Source organism: Salvelinus sp. IW2-2015, unplaced genomic scaffold, assembly GCF_002910315.2.
Source record: "Salvelinus sp. IW2-2015 unplaced genomic scaffold, ASM291031v2 Un_scaffold776, whole genome shotgun sequence".
NCBI classification, from domain to species: domain Eukaryota; kingdom Metazoa; phylum Chordata; class Actinopteri; order Salmoniformes; family Salmonidae; genus Salvelinus; species Salvelinus sp. IW2-2015.
The window spans coordinates 213,081-229,812 of record NW_019942609.1 but is presented as its reverse complement, the minus strand read 5'-3'; the positions used below and the strand labels follow the sequence as shown (position 1 = coordinate 229,812).

Here is a 16,732-nt window from a genome sequence, read left to right as displayed (position 1 = left end):
CTTCATATGCGCACTCGCTCCGGAATAAGAAAAATATCCTTTCTATTTTATTCAGCTAAGTTCAATTATATTCTTCTTACTATAAAATCATATAATATAAAATAACGCCACGGGACTTCTGTGCATATCTTGGATGCTAAATTAACTAGCCTACAGCCTATGGCATGGCGCATAGCCAGATGACATATATTCTCCTTCTGAAATACATTGTCTTTATATAATAATGTTTCCTTTGAAAAATGTTTCCTTCGAAATTGATTTATTTTGATGGTGTATATTAAATGTAGATGTTCCAAAGGCGCACATCAGAGGCTTGTATGCGTGGAGGCTAAACCTGTTTATGTTAATTAACGGTCAATTACCGTGAGACCGACAGTAATTAGACAATAAACGGGGCTGACGAAATGTCATGACTGCCACAGCCCTACCCAAACACCCCACTCTGCATCCCTTCAACGCGAGCATGCACCCACGTGTTCAATCATACATGTATACTACATACTTATTCTGTTTTAACACATACTGTGGAGTACGTGCTGAAGACATACATACATAGGTTAATGTGAACTCCCTGAATAGCCTCAATTCAATCTTTGAGTCTTTAACAAGTGCAATATCGCTACCAAGTGGTTGAAATTAAAACTTTATCTCTCTCCTTCTCTCCATAGTGTCCATTGACGGCGTGGAGTGGAATGATGTCAAGTTTTTCCAGCTGGCTGCCCAGTGGCCCACTCACGTCAAGCACTTCCCTGTTGGCATCTTCGGCTACACCAAGCCCGCCATGTGACATATCACTGCCACTTAAACCCAAGTATGGGTAGCTGCAGCCCAATATGGCAACCGGAGTATGGGCGAGTGGGTGTGTCGAAAGGAGTGGGTGATTGGAAAGATAATCAGCTAATTGAGCAGATTTGCTGCCACTCAAGACCGTTTTGCATGGCTGATTACGAGTTGATAAGCCGCCGACCAGTGCACCGGTTTTGTATCGAGGTGCCTGCTGGCCAGAGGTGCTTCCCACTGGGCAGCTGTGTCAAGTTGTCGCCAGCGGTAGCTAACGTGCCAATTTTCTTCTTCTCTCCTATGATTTTATTTCAAGTAGGATAGAAGCCTACACAAGAAATAACTCATATTGATAACCATTGAGATTTCACATTGATACATACATACAGTCTACTCAATGGGCATGGCATGAAGGGCAACAACACCTGGACACAGTGTCCTTGCTCTCGCTTTCCAAGTGCTTGTCCCGGCGTGGGAAGTAGCTAATTAGTAGCCAATATCAGGGTGACCGTCACAGTGAGCACACGCATACAAGCAATAGTACACCCATCATCAGTACTTTTAATAAAAAATAAACAATCGTCAGTTTTACAACTTAAAATCTACAATTATTTGTGTTTAACTAACAGCGAAATACGACTCAGACTCATCCTCTGGACGAATCCGACTCAAGTCCAAACTCTCGCAGTACGATAGACTGCACGATCAAAACTGTCTAAACTGTAACAGAGCGCTTTCGACACACCCACTCCTTTCCACACGCCCATTACTTTCCTTTCGACACATCCACTCACCTATACGCCGGTCGACAAATTGGGCTGCAGCTACCCCCTTCTCCTTAAACCCTGACCCCTGAACAGCCCTTATCATCTCCCATAGAGAGAGACGGGCTGGTTTCCATTCTGAAAAATCACTCCCTTCCTTCTGTCCTTTAAAATGAACCTCATCTCCCATAGAGAGACTGGGGCTGGGTTCAATTCTGAAAAAAATATTCTGTTCCCTTTGAACAGTCCTCATCTCCCATAGAGAGAGATAAGCTGGAATACATTCTGAAAAATCACTCCCTTCCTTTCTGTCCTTTGATATTTACTAGGTATTGAGGCTATCAATATAGTAATAGCTCCATGAAGTGAAGATTATAGGTCCTTATATGCTGGTTCCCAATGTTTCAAAATGTAATTATTAGAAATAGATTTCTAAGTCTAAGTTTGAAATGAATCCAACTCCAACTTGTTCAGCTCCGTGGGCTCTCCAAGTTACCAAAGGTAGTGGGGAAGGCTGGGAGTAATCCACCAGATTGGAACCCAGCCACGGCTGCTCTGACTAAGCAAAAAGCGTAAACAAACCCCCTAGTCCTTTTCCTGTGGAAACTGTCCAGTTACAAACCTGTGTTCCCAGTATGAAATGGATGTTGTTGTCAACGTCAAATGTTACTGTTTTATACACCAGCAAAAAAAGAAGGAAAAAAACACGTTTTGTGAAAAATTTATGCTGCCTTTTAAGTATAATAGTGTATATTGTGGTTAGACACTTATAATGGCCACCTGTAATGGCAGCTTTGTTGGCACTTTGTTTTGTTACTATATTATTATTTCTGTGAAATCCTATGTGGGTAAATGTCCTGTATATAATGTAAGAGGATTGAAGGGGTGTGTTAGTGTGTGTTCGCAGTGTGTGCCGGGAGGCCGTGTGTGTTACTGATTTTTAGGGGAAAGGGTGGGATGCTAAGAGAGGAATTGCTGTGAAATTTGCAGAGGAACCCCTCTTGCTATGAAGAGACGTATTTTGTTCTCTTTTTTCATTGAGAAAAGTGACTTACTCAAGTTTTTGCTACACTACTTTCTAGCTAGTATACTTGCCTTTTTGATTTAGAAGCACATTGTACGGAAACAGAATTGGGACAATCAGTAACCAAGAAACTTGGCACTGTATAACGAGAGACATTCATCAGAGAGTGGAATGTATCCTTAGGCGAGTTCAATGCAATGACTTCACTTGTGAATTTGTGAAGAGGGCCCTAGGTGCATGCAAGAATTTCTGGACACAAACGTGTATAGGAGAGAGAAGAGTGAGAGAAAGGGAGGGCAAGGAAACAAATGTATTGTTCCCAGTGCCCTACTCTAACACACCTGATTAGTCTACTCTCTGCAAAGGGCTCAGCAGTGCAGTTTTCAGTAATACCCTTCTCACATTACTACTGAGTTGACCCAAGCCAAGCTGTACTGCACTGGCCTGGTTAAGCATCCACTATAGTTGTTGGAACTGTGTTCAAAATGACCATGTGAAGGGAAAAAAACACAGTTTAACACAGTACAGTTTGGCTTGGTACAGTAGTGTGAAAAGGGTAGAAGAATTCCCCAGTTCTTAAACTATTTACCAGTGACTTTGAAGTGGTGTTCTTTTTTCTAACTTTATCCATTCTGAAAGACAAGAATCCCTTTATAAAACTAACGTGCCGTTTTCAAGAATGAACTAATAGCTGTCCACTGTTCTCTGTTTTTATACTTTCTTTAAAGATAGACCCACTCATAATGTTGAGTCAAAAAGGGCCACAGGCTTAATTGTTTTTTAGGGAATTGCCAGGATTTTAATGTCAGCAATGTTGTTGTATTGTGTGTTGATGTTTTTTTCATGAGGTGTATTTTCTCATAGACCTATGAGGGAAATAACGTCATGTGCCTCTTCAGTCGAGGCTATACAGAACACCTGGAAGTCAAAGCTTCCTTCCTTAGTTATTTCGCCTCTCTCCATCTTTTGACCTTGTATGTTTGTGACTTGACACGAAAATGCATTTCATTTGGATGAAAGTGTGTTTTGGAGATTTTAAGTGTGTGTCTGTGTGTGCATGCGCTCAGAAGAGGTACTGTGTAACCCCATTTGTCAATATCAACCGTTTGAAAACTATGGCTTCTCTTGCGATTAGATACTACATGGATAGTATTACATTTGACGTATTTTTTGTTCATCTTCACCGTGGTAGCTGAGTATTAACAACAGTGTATGTTACCGTATATTTGACCCTTCATGCATTTCTGACGGTCAAGGTGTCTCATGTTTTTGCCTCGGTAAGGGGGAAGTTCTTCGGTCAATCCCACTCATTTGACTGTACAGTGTTCCACTATTTCATGATACAAATGGACACAATATATACAACAGTATGTGGCCACCCCTTCAAATTAGTGGATTTGGCTATTTCTGCCACACCCGTTGCTGACAGGTGTATAAAATCGAGCACACAGCCGAGCAATCGCCATAGTCAAACATTGGCAGTAGAATGGCCTTACTGAAGTACTCAGTGACTTTCAACGTGGCACCGTCATAGGATGCCACCTTTCCAACAAGTCATTTCCTTACATTTCTGCCCTGCTATAGCTGCCCCGGTCAACTGCATATTGATGCCAATGATTTTGTAATGAGACGTTCGACGAGCAGGAGACCACAGACTTTTGGTCATGTAGTGTATCTATACATAACTGAAACATAAATATGTTCCACTACTTCATAATACATATTTACAGTCGAAGTCGGAAGTTTACATACACTTAGGTTGGAGTCATTTAAAACTAGTTTTTCAACCACTCCACAAATGTCTTGTGAACAAACTATAGTTTTGGCAAGTCGGTTAGGACATCTACTTTGTGCATGACACAAGTAATTTTTCCAACAATTGTTTACAGACAGATTATTTCACTTAATCACAATTCCAGTGGGTCAGAAGTTTACATACACTAAGTTGACTGTGCCTTTAAACAGCTTGGAAGATTCCAGAGAATTATGTCATGGCTTTAGAAGCTTCTGATAGGCTAATTGACATAATTTTAGTAAATTGGAGGTGTACCCGTGGATGTATTTCAAGGCCTACCTTCAAACTCATTGCCTCTTTGCTTGACATAATGGGAAAATCAAAAGAAATCAGCCAAGACCTCAGAAAAAAATTGCAGACCTCCACAAGTCTGGTTCATCCTTGGGAGCAATTTCCAAACGCCTGAAGGTACCACGTTCATCTGTACACACAATAGTACGCTAGTATAAACACGATGCGACCACGCAGCCGTCATACCGCTCAGGAAGGAGACGAGTTCTGTCTCCTAGAGATGAACGTACTTTGGTGCGGAAAGTGCAAATCAATTGCAGAACAACAGCAAAGGACCTTGTGAAGATGCTGGAGGAAACAGGTACAAAAGTATCTATATCCACAGTAAAACAAGTCCTATATCGACAAGGGAGAAGCCACTGCTCCAAAACCGCCATAAAAAAGCCAGACTACAGTTTGCAACTGCACGTGGGGACAAAGATCGTACTTTTTGGAGAAATGTCCTCTGGTCTGATGAAACAAAAATATAACTGGACATAATGACCATTGTTATGTTTGGAGGAAAAAGGGGGAGGCTTGCAAGCCAAAGAACACCATCCCAACCGTGAAGCACGGGGGTGGCAGCATCATGTTGTAGGGGTGCTTTGCTGCAGGAGGGACTGGTGCACTTCACAAAATAGATGGCATCATGAAGAAGGTAAATTATGTTGATATATTGAAACAACATCTCAAGTTATCAGTCAGGAAGTTAAAGCTTGCTCGCAAATGGGTCTTCCAAATGGACAATGACCCAAAGCATACTTCCAAAGTTGTGGCAAAATGGCTTAAGGACAACAAAGTCAAAGTATTGGAGTGGCCATCACAAAGCCCTGATCTCAATCCTATAGAAAATTTGTGGGCAGAACTGAAAAAGCGTGTGCGAGCAAGGAGGCCTACAAACCTGACTCAGTTACACCAGCTCTGTCAGGAGGAATGGGCCAAAATTCACCCAACTTATTGTGGGAAGCTTGTGGAAGGCTACCTGAAACGTTTGACCTAAGTTAAACAATTTAAAGGCAATGCTACCAAATACTAATTGAGTGTATGTAAACTTCTGACCCACTGGGACTGTGATGAAAGAATAAAAGTTTCTCTCTTTTATTATTCTGACATTTCACATCCTTAAAATAAAGTGGTGATCCTAACTGACCTAAGACAGGGAATTTTTACTCGGATTAAATGTCAGGTATTGTGAAAAACTGAGTTTAAATGTATTTGGCTAAGGTGTATGTAAACATCCCGAACTCAACTGTATATTATAGCACTACTTTTGGGAAGTCAAGCGGCACCAAGTAATACCAAGAAAAACTGGACAGTCAAATAACTCCAACATTGAGCTTTACAGCTCTTTTAAGTATAGTTAAAGTTTGCAGATGTTTTTGCACAAACATTATTTTAAATGATGTGACAGACAGTATTCTTTCTTTTTTAAATGAACCACTAAAGAATACAAGGTAAAAGCTCTTGTTTGTATGATGTCAGTATGTCTTTTTTTCATATCAGTTTCAGTTTATTGCAATATTTTTTGTTTTATTTCCATCTTACTCTTTATTAAGTTTTTGTATGGCCATTTTATGATTCTAACCCTTTTTAAGAAAAGAGTTGAGCTCTTTTGTAAAAAAAAATATGTTTGGAAATTGGGTTTTGAAGTGTTGTGAGTGAAAACAGGCTATTAAAGGAGTGTTGAGAGAATTTGCATTGTTTTATTACTGTTTCAATTTGGATAGATACTCATGTTATCATAATACCATGCACCTATTAACCATACTTAGACCTGTCTTTAGATACAGAACACACACACACAGAATATGAGCTCATACCTGAGGCTGGACAGTGTTACATGGTGTTGGATGCCCCTTACCAACAGCAGATGGCAGAGTCATCTTATAAGCACAATCAACAATAGCTGACTTGAGCAAGCGTCCAGCCCCACATTCCGTGTCGGACACAGATGCCAAAGAAGGCGAAGGCCGGGATTCAATTTGATCACGCATTGCAGAGCGCTGTCAACAATGCGGCTCTTAAAGGCATCTATTTGAACCCAGGTCTGCTGACGATAGTCCTCTATAAATACTGTATGGTTCAAATGTTCTGCAGATACGAGCAAGTCTCCAAGATGAACACAAATGGTTTCTAGCAAATAATTTGGTTTTAAATCAAACAAAGTCCCATATCATGCTGTTTGGTACACGACAAAGAATTAACTTCACGGCTGGCAATTTTTTCATTCATACAAAAGATGGAACAATTCTTGAAAGTGTTGATTTTTAAAAACATATTTGGATTTGTTTGATTAATCTTTTGGAAAGCATATTGATTATCTAAGAAAAACAATTAATAACATTGGGTTACTGTATATATCAAATAACTGTTTTACTGTATCCATTAAAAATACATTGACCCCAACTGCTGCTTCCTTTCCTAGACTATGGTATCATTATCTGCATGGTAAAAAAAAACAATTTAACCAATGGCTTAATCAAAATTATTCAAGAATTTAAGCTAATGTGTTTAAGTGGGTTTACTAAACAAATTCTGCTCGAAGTGAGCTGAATTTGAACAAGCTTGTTGAGTAAAACAAAAATGTATGTTTGCTAAAAGAAACACTCAAAACCGCGTTCATCATCATCATATTTCACAGCATGTATTGCAGGTTGATTTTCAGAATTGTTTGTTTCAATACCTGTGTTTTTGCATATACATTTATTTACAGTACCAGTCAAAAGTTTGGACACACCTACTCATTCAAGGTTTTTTTTTTTTTTTTTTACTGTTTTCTACATTGTAGAATAATAGTGAAGACATCAAAACTATTAAATAACACATATGGAATCATGTAGTAACCAAAAATGTGTTAAATAATTTTAGATTCTTCAAAGTAGCCACCCTTTGCCTTGATGTCAGACAGCTTTGCACACGCTTGGCATTCTCTCAATCAGCTTCATGAGGTAGTCACCTGGAATGCATTTCAATTAACAGGTGTGCCTTGATAGAAGTTAATTTGTGGAGTTTCTTTCCTTCTTAATGCGTTTGAGCCTTTCAGTTGTGTTGTGAAAAGGTAGGGGTGGTATACAGAAGATGGCCCTATTTGGTTAAAGACCTGGTCCATATTATGGCAAGAACAGCTCAATTAAGCAAAGAGAAACAATAGTCCATCCTTACTTTAAGACATGAAGGTCAGTCAATGTGGAACATTTCAAGAACTTTGAACATTTCTTCAAGTGCAGTCGCAAAAACCATCAAGAGCTATGATGAAACTGGCTCTCATGAGGACCGCCACAGGAGAGTAAGAACCAGAGTTACCTCTGCTGCAGTTACCAGCCTCAGAAATTGCAGCCCAAATAAATGATTCACAGAGTTCAAGTAACAGATACATCTCAACATCAACTGTTCAGAGAAGACTGCGTGAATTAGGCCTTCATGGTCGAATTGCTGCAAAGAAACCACGACAACAATAAGAAGAAGAGACTTGCTTGGGCCAAGAAACATGAGCAATGGACATTAGACCAGTGGAAATTTGTCCTTTGGTCTGATGAGTCCAAATTTGAGATTTTTGGTTCCAACTGTGTCTTTGTGAAACGCAGAGTAGGTGAACGGATGATCTCCGCATGTGTGGTTCCCACTGTGAAGCATGGAGGAGGAGGTGTGATGGTGTGGGGGTGCTTTGCTGGTGACACTGTCAGTGATTTATTTAGAATTCAAGGCACACTTAACCAGCATGGCTACCACAGCATTCTGCAGCAGTACGACATCCCATCTGGTTTGCGCTTAGTGGGACTATCATTTGTTTTTCAACAGGACAATGACCCAACACAGCTCCAGGCTGTGTAAGGGCTATTTGACCAAGAAGGAGAGTGATGGAGTGCTGCATCAGATGACCTGGCCTCCTCAATCACCCAACCTCAACCCAATTGAGATGGTTTGGGATAAGTTGGACCGCAGAGTGAAGGAAAAGCAGCCGACAAGTGCTCAGCATATGTGGGAAGTCCTTCAAGACTGTTGGAAAAGCATTCCAGGTGAAACTGGTTGAGAGAATGCCAAGAGTGTGCAAATCTGTCATCAAGGCAAAGGGTGACTACTTTGAAGAATCTAAAATATGACAGATGTTTCCACTTCCCAATAACAGCACTTACAGTTGACTCTAGGAGGGAGTCACAGCTCTTCAGTATGGCCATTCTACTGCCAATGTTTGGAGAATGAATGGCCATGTGCTCGATTTTATACACCTATCAAAAATCTGTCATTCTGCCCCTAAGCAAGGCAGTTAACCCACTGTTCCCTGGGCGCTGACGATGTGGATGTCGATTAAGGAACCCTCCGCTCCTCTCTAATTCAGAGGGGTTGAGTTAATTGCGGAAGACACATTTCAGTTGAATGCATTGTTGTACAACTTACTAGGTATCCCTTTTTCCCTTTCCTTCTGCCTCACTGAAAGAGGCAGCGTGGCATTTGAACCAGCATCAACGATTCATTGCCATGACTCACCATTGCCAGATTGGTTGGAAAATGTCAGCTTGAAGAGCCATTACATCAGACCAGTTGTTTATAAAAGTATCTTTAGCCTTGGTGCGTCACATCGAGGAGACAAAGGGGAGAGGGTGGTTAGCGACTCAGCAGGGCTTTTCATTCAATCTTTGTAACTGGTTGTCTAGGATGTTCAAAACAACATTTGTTTTTTGCTGGGAAACGTTGCTTTTGACTTACTGGGTTTGATAGAATAGAGAAATAAGGGCCCTATCCTAACTTTAAATATGTGTGTGTAAATTGGACTTTCAAAAGGAGAGTTCTGAGAAATGTGAAGTTATATGCGTGGATCTCAAGTCAGCATGTGTCCATTATAGTCTAAAGGCCTTCAGTGTATCTAAGCAAGAAGAGTTCTGTGAGAATCAATGCATTACTTTAATTTGATATTGTATACAAATAGGCCTAGCTATATTCACATAAAGTAAATCAACCATTTAGCCACAGTTAGGCGGGAACGTTATGGGAAAGTGTAGTCTTACTAATAAACTGGTTCGCTGAGAGGAACCAGACACTAAATGCTGATCCAAGCCTATTAAGTCTGGTCCAGAGCAAGACTTCATGGCATGCATGTGTGACCTAGGCCCAGTGGCGGTTCTAGCTGTAATTTTTATTCAGACAATTGGAACAACACAAATAAATAATCATTACATTTAAAACTATATAAATATAAAAATACATACAAAAAAAGACTCGTAAATATAAAAAAGAAGTAACAAATAGAAACAGTATATAAATACACTAACACTAACAATGCCACTAACAATCAAATTGTTACCCTATTGCTAACAAAACCCACAAAATTAAAACTAAATTGCACAAATTGTATATCACACAAATAGAATAACACACGTATAAAGAAGAGAACCTGATTATTACACTATTGCACTTCAAACAAGAAACACACAAACAAAATTGCACAACTAATTGCATTAGTACTGTACAAAGTTAGAGGTGCGCTATTTGATAGATTCCCCCGCTCCCCCTACCTCGGGCTTCCAGTGGGGAGACCTGAGGTCAACCTACCCCTGCCCCGACAAGGTTAATTGATCTACCCCTACCCTGACAGATAGATAATTTTGAAAAACTGGGTCTGAAAAAAAAAAAATAGATTGATGTAGCAACCTATTAGTCATGTTAATTCTATGTATTTAAGTTGAAGTTGTACCCTAATTTCAATATTTACAATGCTGGTTGAAATGAGATGAAAACATTACTGGTTGATTACTTTTTTCAAATCCAATGTATTTTCCACGTTGATTCCATGTCACAATACGTTGACAAATTACAACTTTGATTCAACCAGTGTGTGCCCAGCCTTCATGAATCGTTCATCCTCGTTGTCAGCAACATCCTCTCCCTGTTGATCCTCTATAGCCTCTTCCCCTGGATGTCTTCCTTTTTGCAAGTCTATCTGCCTCAGGTCTCACAGGTGTTGTTGTTGTTAGTAGCTCAGGTCCAAGGTGACAGAACAATTCAAAAATGGGAATCTGCTGTTTCATTTGGTGGTGTGGATACTAAATTGGTTGACAATCAAGTAGCTCCATTTAAGATAATATAGATGGTGGAAAGGCTGCTGCAAGTGCTGGCTGGTGAGTGATGGGTTGCTTGTTGAGGTTAGGGTGATGATCACAGGAGAACCAGGTTCGATCAGGTCGTTGTCTGTGATATTTCTGTCTGGAAATATAACCTTTAAGGTCCAATCATTTGAAAAATGTAGCAGTAGTAAGGTAACAGTGTGTAATCCACGCCAAATTGTAGAAGGTGCGTGTTCGAGCTGCGTGTCCACAGTAGTTATCCACCGATGGCGATAGGGGGCGATTAAAAACAGAAGCCATTAATTTTCATCCGAGGGAAGCGAAGAGTGCAGGAGGGCGTTGGGCAATGCGAGCATGGGCGAGGGAACGTGAAAATGGCGGGATTCTCTGCAATATCGAGCCGTGATTGACTAATCGACCTTACTGGATTGGGTGTTGATTTTTTACCTTTATTTAACTAAGTCAGATAAGAACACATTCTTATTTACAATGACGGCCTAGGAGCAGTGGGTTAACTGCCTTGTCGGCTCAGGGATGCGAACTAGCAACCATTTCGGTTACTAGCCCAACGCTCTAACCACTAGGCTAACTGCCACCCCAAACAAATGCATTGGCCGGTTGATACCTAGCATGCTTTCGGTTTGCTAGCAACCACATGTTGAGCCACTCCGGGCGAAGCTAGTGTGGTTTGACAAATTATCGCTGAAAGTGGATCCCATTTGTCAGAGCCATGTAGCTATGTCACAATGGGACGCCGGGCCATCACGTCTCCAGGCTGCGTTTCAAATTTAAAAAAGATACACCCTTATCCACCTACCATCGCCAAACAATCATAAGCACCTCAGCCCTTGTTTTTTTAAATCGAGTTTGTGAGTGTACAATTATGTTCACTTCGGGCCTGAAACGCCACATAAATTCAATTCGCGATTGTACATCCGCTAAGAAAAGTCCACCGAAACTTAAAACCACAATGTCAATATGGATAAGTCAACATACAAGTGTAAGTAAAAACGAATGTAAAAAGGTTAGAAATTGTGCTACTAATGCACAAACACTTATTGTAAAAGTAATGATGTTTTTGTTTGGTTGACTTTTGGAAATTGTAGAAATAAAACATTTTAATTCTTCAGAAGTTCCAGCTAGGCAGGCTAGCTAATTAATTTGCAAGCTATCATACAGTAGTCGTAGATTAATAATTATATAGTTAATATAAGTAGACATGCAATCATAATTGACTGTAGCACATATAAAGCACCCACAAGCTACTGGTGGCTTAAATCAACATCATCGCGGAATGACGAATTTCCAGGTAAAGGCGATCCATTTAAAAATCATTTCTTCCTCCCTCGCCCTGCAAGCACTGAATTTGAGGGCTGGTGGGATAGGGTGTATTTTAAGTGTTTGGAATGAAGCCTGGGTATGTGGGCTCTGAATTACGTTTATGCCTTGTTCAAGACAACTTGAATTTGCGTACGTTTTTTGCGTAGAGCTTCCTATTGGTTGATTCTGATCATATCCAAGTGGGAAACTCGAACCTCATCTTTCTACGACGAGTTGACAAGTCTCAAATTTCCGAGTTCCAAGTTGTCTTGAACGCGGTATTAATGTTGTTCGTCGAGTGATGTGTGGTTTACACCGCAACTCTTTTACCGCGTTCAAATTTAGGAGTTTCCGTGTTCCTAATTGTCTTCGTATCATATGAATAAATGCATCACACAATGATTTACTAGAAACTATTGATCTATTTCCTTCTTGAGGACCGTTTGTTTAATACATTTCCTTTAAAAAAAAAATGTTTTAATTGCCTCTGCTTGGTCCTTGATTATTATTAGCTAGTCGTGGCTAATGTTAGCTAAATATTTTAGTGGATGTTCAAGGAAAACTGAACCATGGATTAGCTTCTCCCATATACTACTTTCAGGGTAACGAACCATCTAACATTAAATTGTGAAATACTGAACTTTTTTTTTTACCATATTCGAACATTTGGATTTTTGTTCTTTTTTTGTTTTGTTAGACCTATTTAATTATATATTTTTTGTATAACTAGCTTATTAATCAAATCAACACATTTCGTGTATTTGCTATGTAGACTAGTTGAAGGCAAGTATCCATTCAAATTAATAAAATAAATGGGGGATTTATTTATCTATATGACCAATGATGTATGTATGGAAATTATGTATTTGGATTTGTTACTCATATACGCAGCCACGCCCGAAAAATCCAATACATGACGACGTCATTTAAAAATATTCGCTGTGGATGCTGGGAGATCAATATCCATGGAAGACATTTTGGATTTAAAATAAGCTCCGTTGGCAACACATTTATCATTGCGGTCGCCCTGATATTTATTTAGAATGTACCGTCAAAGAGTTTGTTTGTCAGTTGTGCGCAATGAAATGGCGTCGTTCTTGTAAAAAAAAAAAAAAAACATTTTTCCCGAAACATCGCGGTGCTCATCTGCGAGTTCTGTTGGGATAGTTTTCTTGCTGTTGCATGTACATCGAGAAGGCTCCTATAGTTCCTGGCTGTCCTACGAGGAATTTAGGTATGTAACCACATACATATAGCAGCATATGTGTTTTTGTCTTGGCTCACAGAATTCAACACTTTGCAGAATACCCATTAGAGAAGCAGTGTGATTGTTATTGCTTTATTGACTACACAGCCTAACTACAGACAGTAAGTAGCCTATTGATAACAGTTCTTGTAAAGGCCTATTTTATTTATATTAAAAAATATAAACGCAACATTGAACAATTTCACTGAGTTACAGTTCATATAAGGAAATCAGTCAATTGAAATAAATACATTAGGCCCTAATCTATGGATTTCACATGACTGGGCATTGATTGATGCACGAACGCCCCCGCCGTCTTCATGCTATTGTCTATAGATACGGCAAGGCGTGGTTTAAAGTGACTACGCCCCCGAGTATGATACAGCCGTAGGCTACTCCTGTTACTCCCATTTAATTAACCTAAGTTTGGCGGCATCCTAAGCAAACTGCTGACGCTCTTTGTCGTTTCAATAAACCTTTTCAGCAGCCTCAAGGGTTGTTCGTTATTAACACACTTTTCTATCACAACAAAAAAAAAATTGCATTATACTTATTCTGCCACTAATTTGTTAGCTGACATGCTAAGACTAACAGTAAAGCTATCGCAGTATACTTAAGTCACTGTTTGTTTACCCATAGCTGGAGAGGCAACCCTACCAAATGGCCCAAAGTAGCCTATGGTGATATCCACACCTACTTGGTGGAATCTCCAGTTTTGCATATACCGGTGTCCTAGCTAACTAGCTACCATTGTCACCCCCGCCGCCTCTTCTTTGGGGTTTATCGCCAGTTGGCATCTGACGTTATGGTGCAATACCGCCACCTACTGTACTGGAGCGCCCCCACTTCGCGCCTGTGTACCGGAGACCTAGCATAAAAATGAACCAATAAGGGGGCCGCAATTGCACCCATCTCGTGCGACCAGGAGTTTTATTTTGGGAGAACTGTGCGACTATGAAAACAAATCTCCAAGATAATAATTATTGTAATGATAAGGCTTCGCTGTACTGTTGTTTCCAAGTGCCCTAGAGCAGCGTTTCCCAAACTCAGTCCTAGGGACCCCAAGGGGTTTACGTTTATTTTTTTGCCCAGGCACTACACAGCTGATTCAAATAATGAACGCTCGATGAGGAGTTAATTATTTGAATCGGCTGTTTAGTGCTAGGGCAAAAAACAAAAGGTAAACCCCATGGAGTCCCCAGGACTGAGTTTGGTGAAACACTGCCCTAGAGAGACAAGGGAGTGCAGACTCATTAGCGTCATGGTTTCACCATTACTGCAGCGAAAACGGCTTGCTTGTAGCCCAACTAGGTCTTCTTATAATATATCGACGGTAGAGGTCAACGGTAGAGATCGACATGGCTGATTAATTAGGGCCGATTTCAAATTTTCATAACAATCGGTAATCTGTCTTTTTGGACGCCGATTACATTGCAATCCACAAGGAAACTGTGTGGCAGGCTGACCACCTGTTAATGCGAGTGCAGCATCAAAAGGACCTTGTGGCTGCAAGGAGCCAAGGTAAGTTGCTAGCTAGCATTAAACGTATCTTATAAAAAACAATCAATCTTCACATAATCACTAGTTAACTACACATGGTTGATGATATTACTAGGTTAACTAGCTTGTACTGCGATGCATATAATCAATGCGGTGCATGTTAATTTATCGAATCACAGCCTAATTCAACTTCGCCAAACGGGTGATTTAACAAAAGTGCATTGCTGAAAAAAGCCCAATCTTTGCACAAATGTACCTAACCATAAACATCAAGGCCTTTCTTAAAATCAATACACAGAATTATATATTTTTTAAACCTACATATTTAGTTCAAATAAATTCATGTTAGCAGGCAATATTAACTAGGGAAATTGTGTCACTTCTCTTGCGTTCAGTGCAAGCAGAGTCAGGATATATGCAACAGTTTGGGCCGCCTGGCTCGTTGCGAACTGTGAACTAATTTGCCAGAATTTTACATAATTATGACAAAATATTGAAGGTTGTGCAATGTAACAGCAATATTTTAACTTAGGGTTGACACCCGTTCGATAAAATACGGAACGGTTCCGTATTTCACTGAAAGAATAAATGTTTTGTTTTCTAAATTATAGTTTCTGGATTTGACCATATTAATGACCAAAGGTTCGTATTTCTGTGTTTACTCTATCAAATCATAGACTTAATTATAGTAGTCTGACTGAGCGGTGGTAGGCAGCAGCAGGCTCGTAAGCATTCATTCAAACTGCATTTGCCAGCAGCTGTTAGCAATGCTTGAAGCACAGCGCTGTTTATGACTTCAAGCCTATCAACTCCCTAGATTAGGCTGGCAAGACTAAAGTGCCTATAAGAATATCCAATAGTCAAAGGTATATGAAATACAAATGGTATAGAGAGAAATAGTCGACGCTTCATAATTCCTATAACTGCAACCTAAAACTTCTTAACTGGGAATATTGAAGACCTGGGAATATTGAACCACCAGCTTTCATATGTTCTGAGCAAGGAACTTGAACATTAGCTTTTTTTATATGGCACATATTGCACTTTTACTTTCTTCTCCAACTGTTTTTGCATTATTTAAACCAAATTAACATGTTTCATTATTTATTTGAGACTAAATAGATTTTATTTATGTATTATATTAATTTAAAATAAAAGTGTTCATTGCGATTAATCAGTATCGGCTTTTTTTGGTGCTCCAATATCGGTATCGGCGTTGACAAATCGTAGTCGGTCAAACTCTAATCGACGGGACTGCATTTTACATTAATAAACCATATCGTGAGCTGTTCTAAAACTACTCGCTCGTCGACGATGATAACCATTTGTCTTTCTTCAGTCATGTTACCTCATTGGCTAACAACCTGGCAACCTTCGCAGTATATCCAAACATTTGGGGGCACAAAGAAAGGAAAAGGGATAGCTTCTTCAGGATATCAATGATCATCGCAATGACTGAATGTCAGATCTCTTGCGTGTCCTCATCACAAACCTGCCATTTTCTTTCAATATAATGAATCTCAATTGGAAAATAGTGCTTTAACACGATGTAGAAACCTAATATTCCACAAATGACTTTGTACTTTCAATGACAGGTATTCTTACCAAGCTTTTATAATAAAGTCATGTATTTACAGAGTTCCATATTAGTTTCTAGGGCTCAACATGTGCTTCAAAAGTAGCTTGAATTTAAGTTGGGAGCACCAGTGCGACAAATGAAAAATGTTAATTTAGAGCCCTTGCCCCAGACGGTTTTTCCTAATAACAGACATCAAACGATTTGAGCAGAGATGCTTGTCCAGTCCACTTGGCTGTTTATTTACTAGAGTGGAGAAGTAAAGTGACCTTTGGACTGCAGACATCTCATAACAACGGCAGTCAGATATGTAACTGGATCTGAAAGTGAGATAAAAGGAAGAAATTGCTCCCCTAGTTACAGTTTTACCAGACAGGTGTTCAAGTGCACACACCCAG

At 39.8% G+C, this 16,732-nt stretch overlaps 2 protein-coding genes across 4 annotated transcripts in view; both read left to right on the top strand.

Moving 5' to 3' along the window:
• LOC112068864 (phosphofurin acidic cluster sorting protein 2-like) overlaps positions 1-6,325 on the top strand; it is an 89,324-nt gene extending 82,999 nt beyond the window's left edge. For both annotated transcript variants that reach the window (XM_024136085.2, XM_024136084.2), the window contains one exon: positions 669-6,325. In XM_024136085.2, the coding sequence (XP_023991853.1) occupies positions 669-787 (119 nt within the window). In that variant the 3' untranslated portion in view covers positions 788-6,325. The remainder of the gene's footprint in view (positions 1-668) is intronic.
• A 6,751-nt stretch (positions 6,326-13,076) lies between these two features.
• The window catches only part of LOC112068863 (kinesin light chain 1), a 29,423-nt gene continuing 25,767 nt past the window's right edge, over positions 13,077-16,732 (top strand). For both annotated transcript variants that reach the window (XM_024136083.2, XM_070438321.1), the window contains exon 1: positions 13,077-13,246. The gene's annotated coding sequence lies outside the window, so the exon portion shown is untranslated. The remainder of the gene's footprint in view (positions 13,247-16,732) is intronic.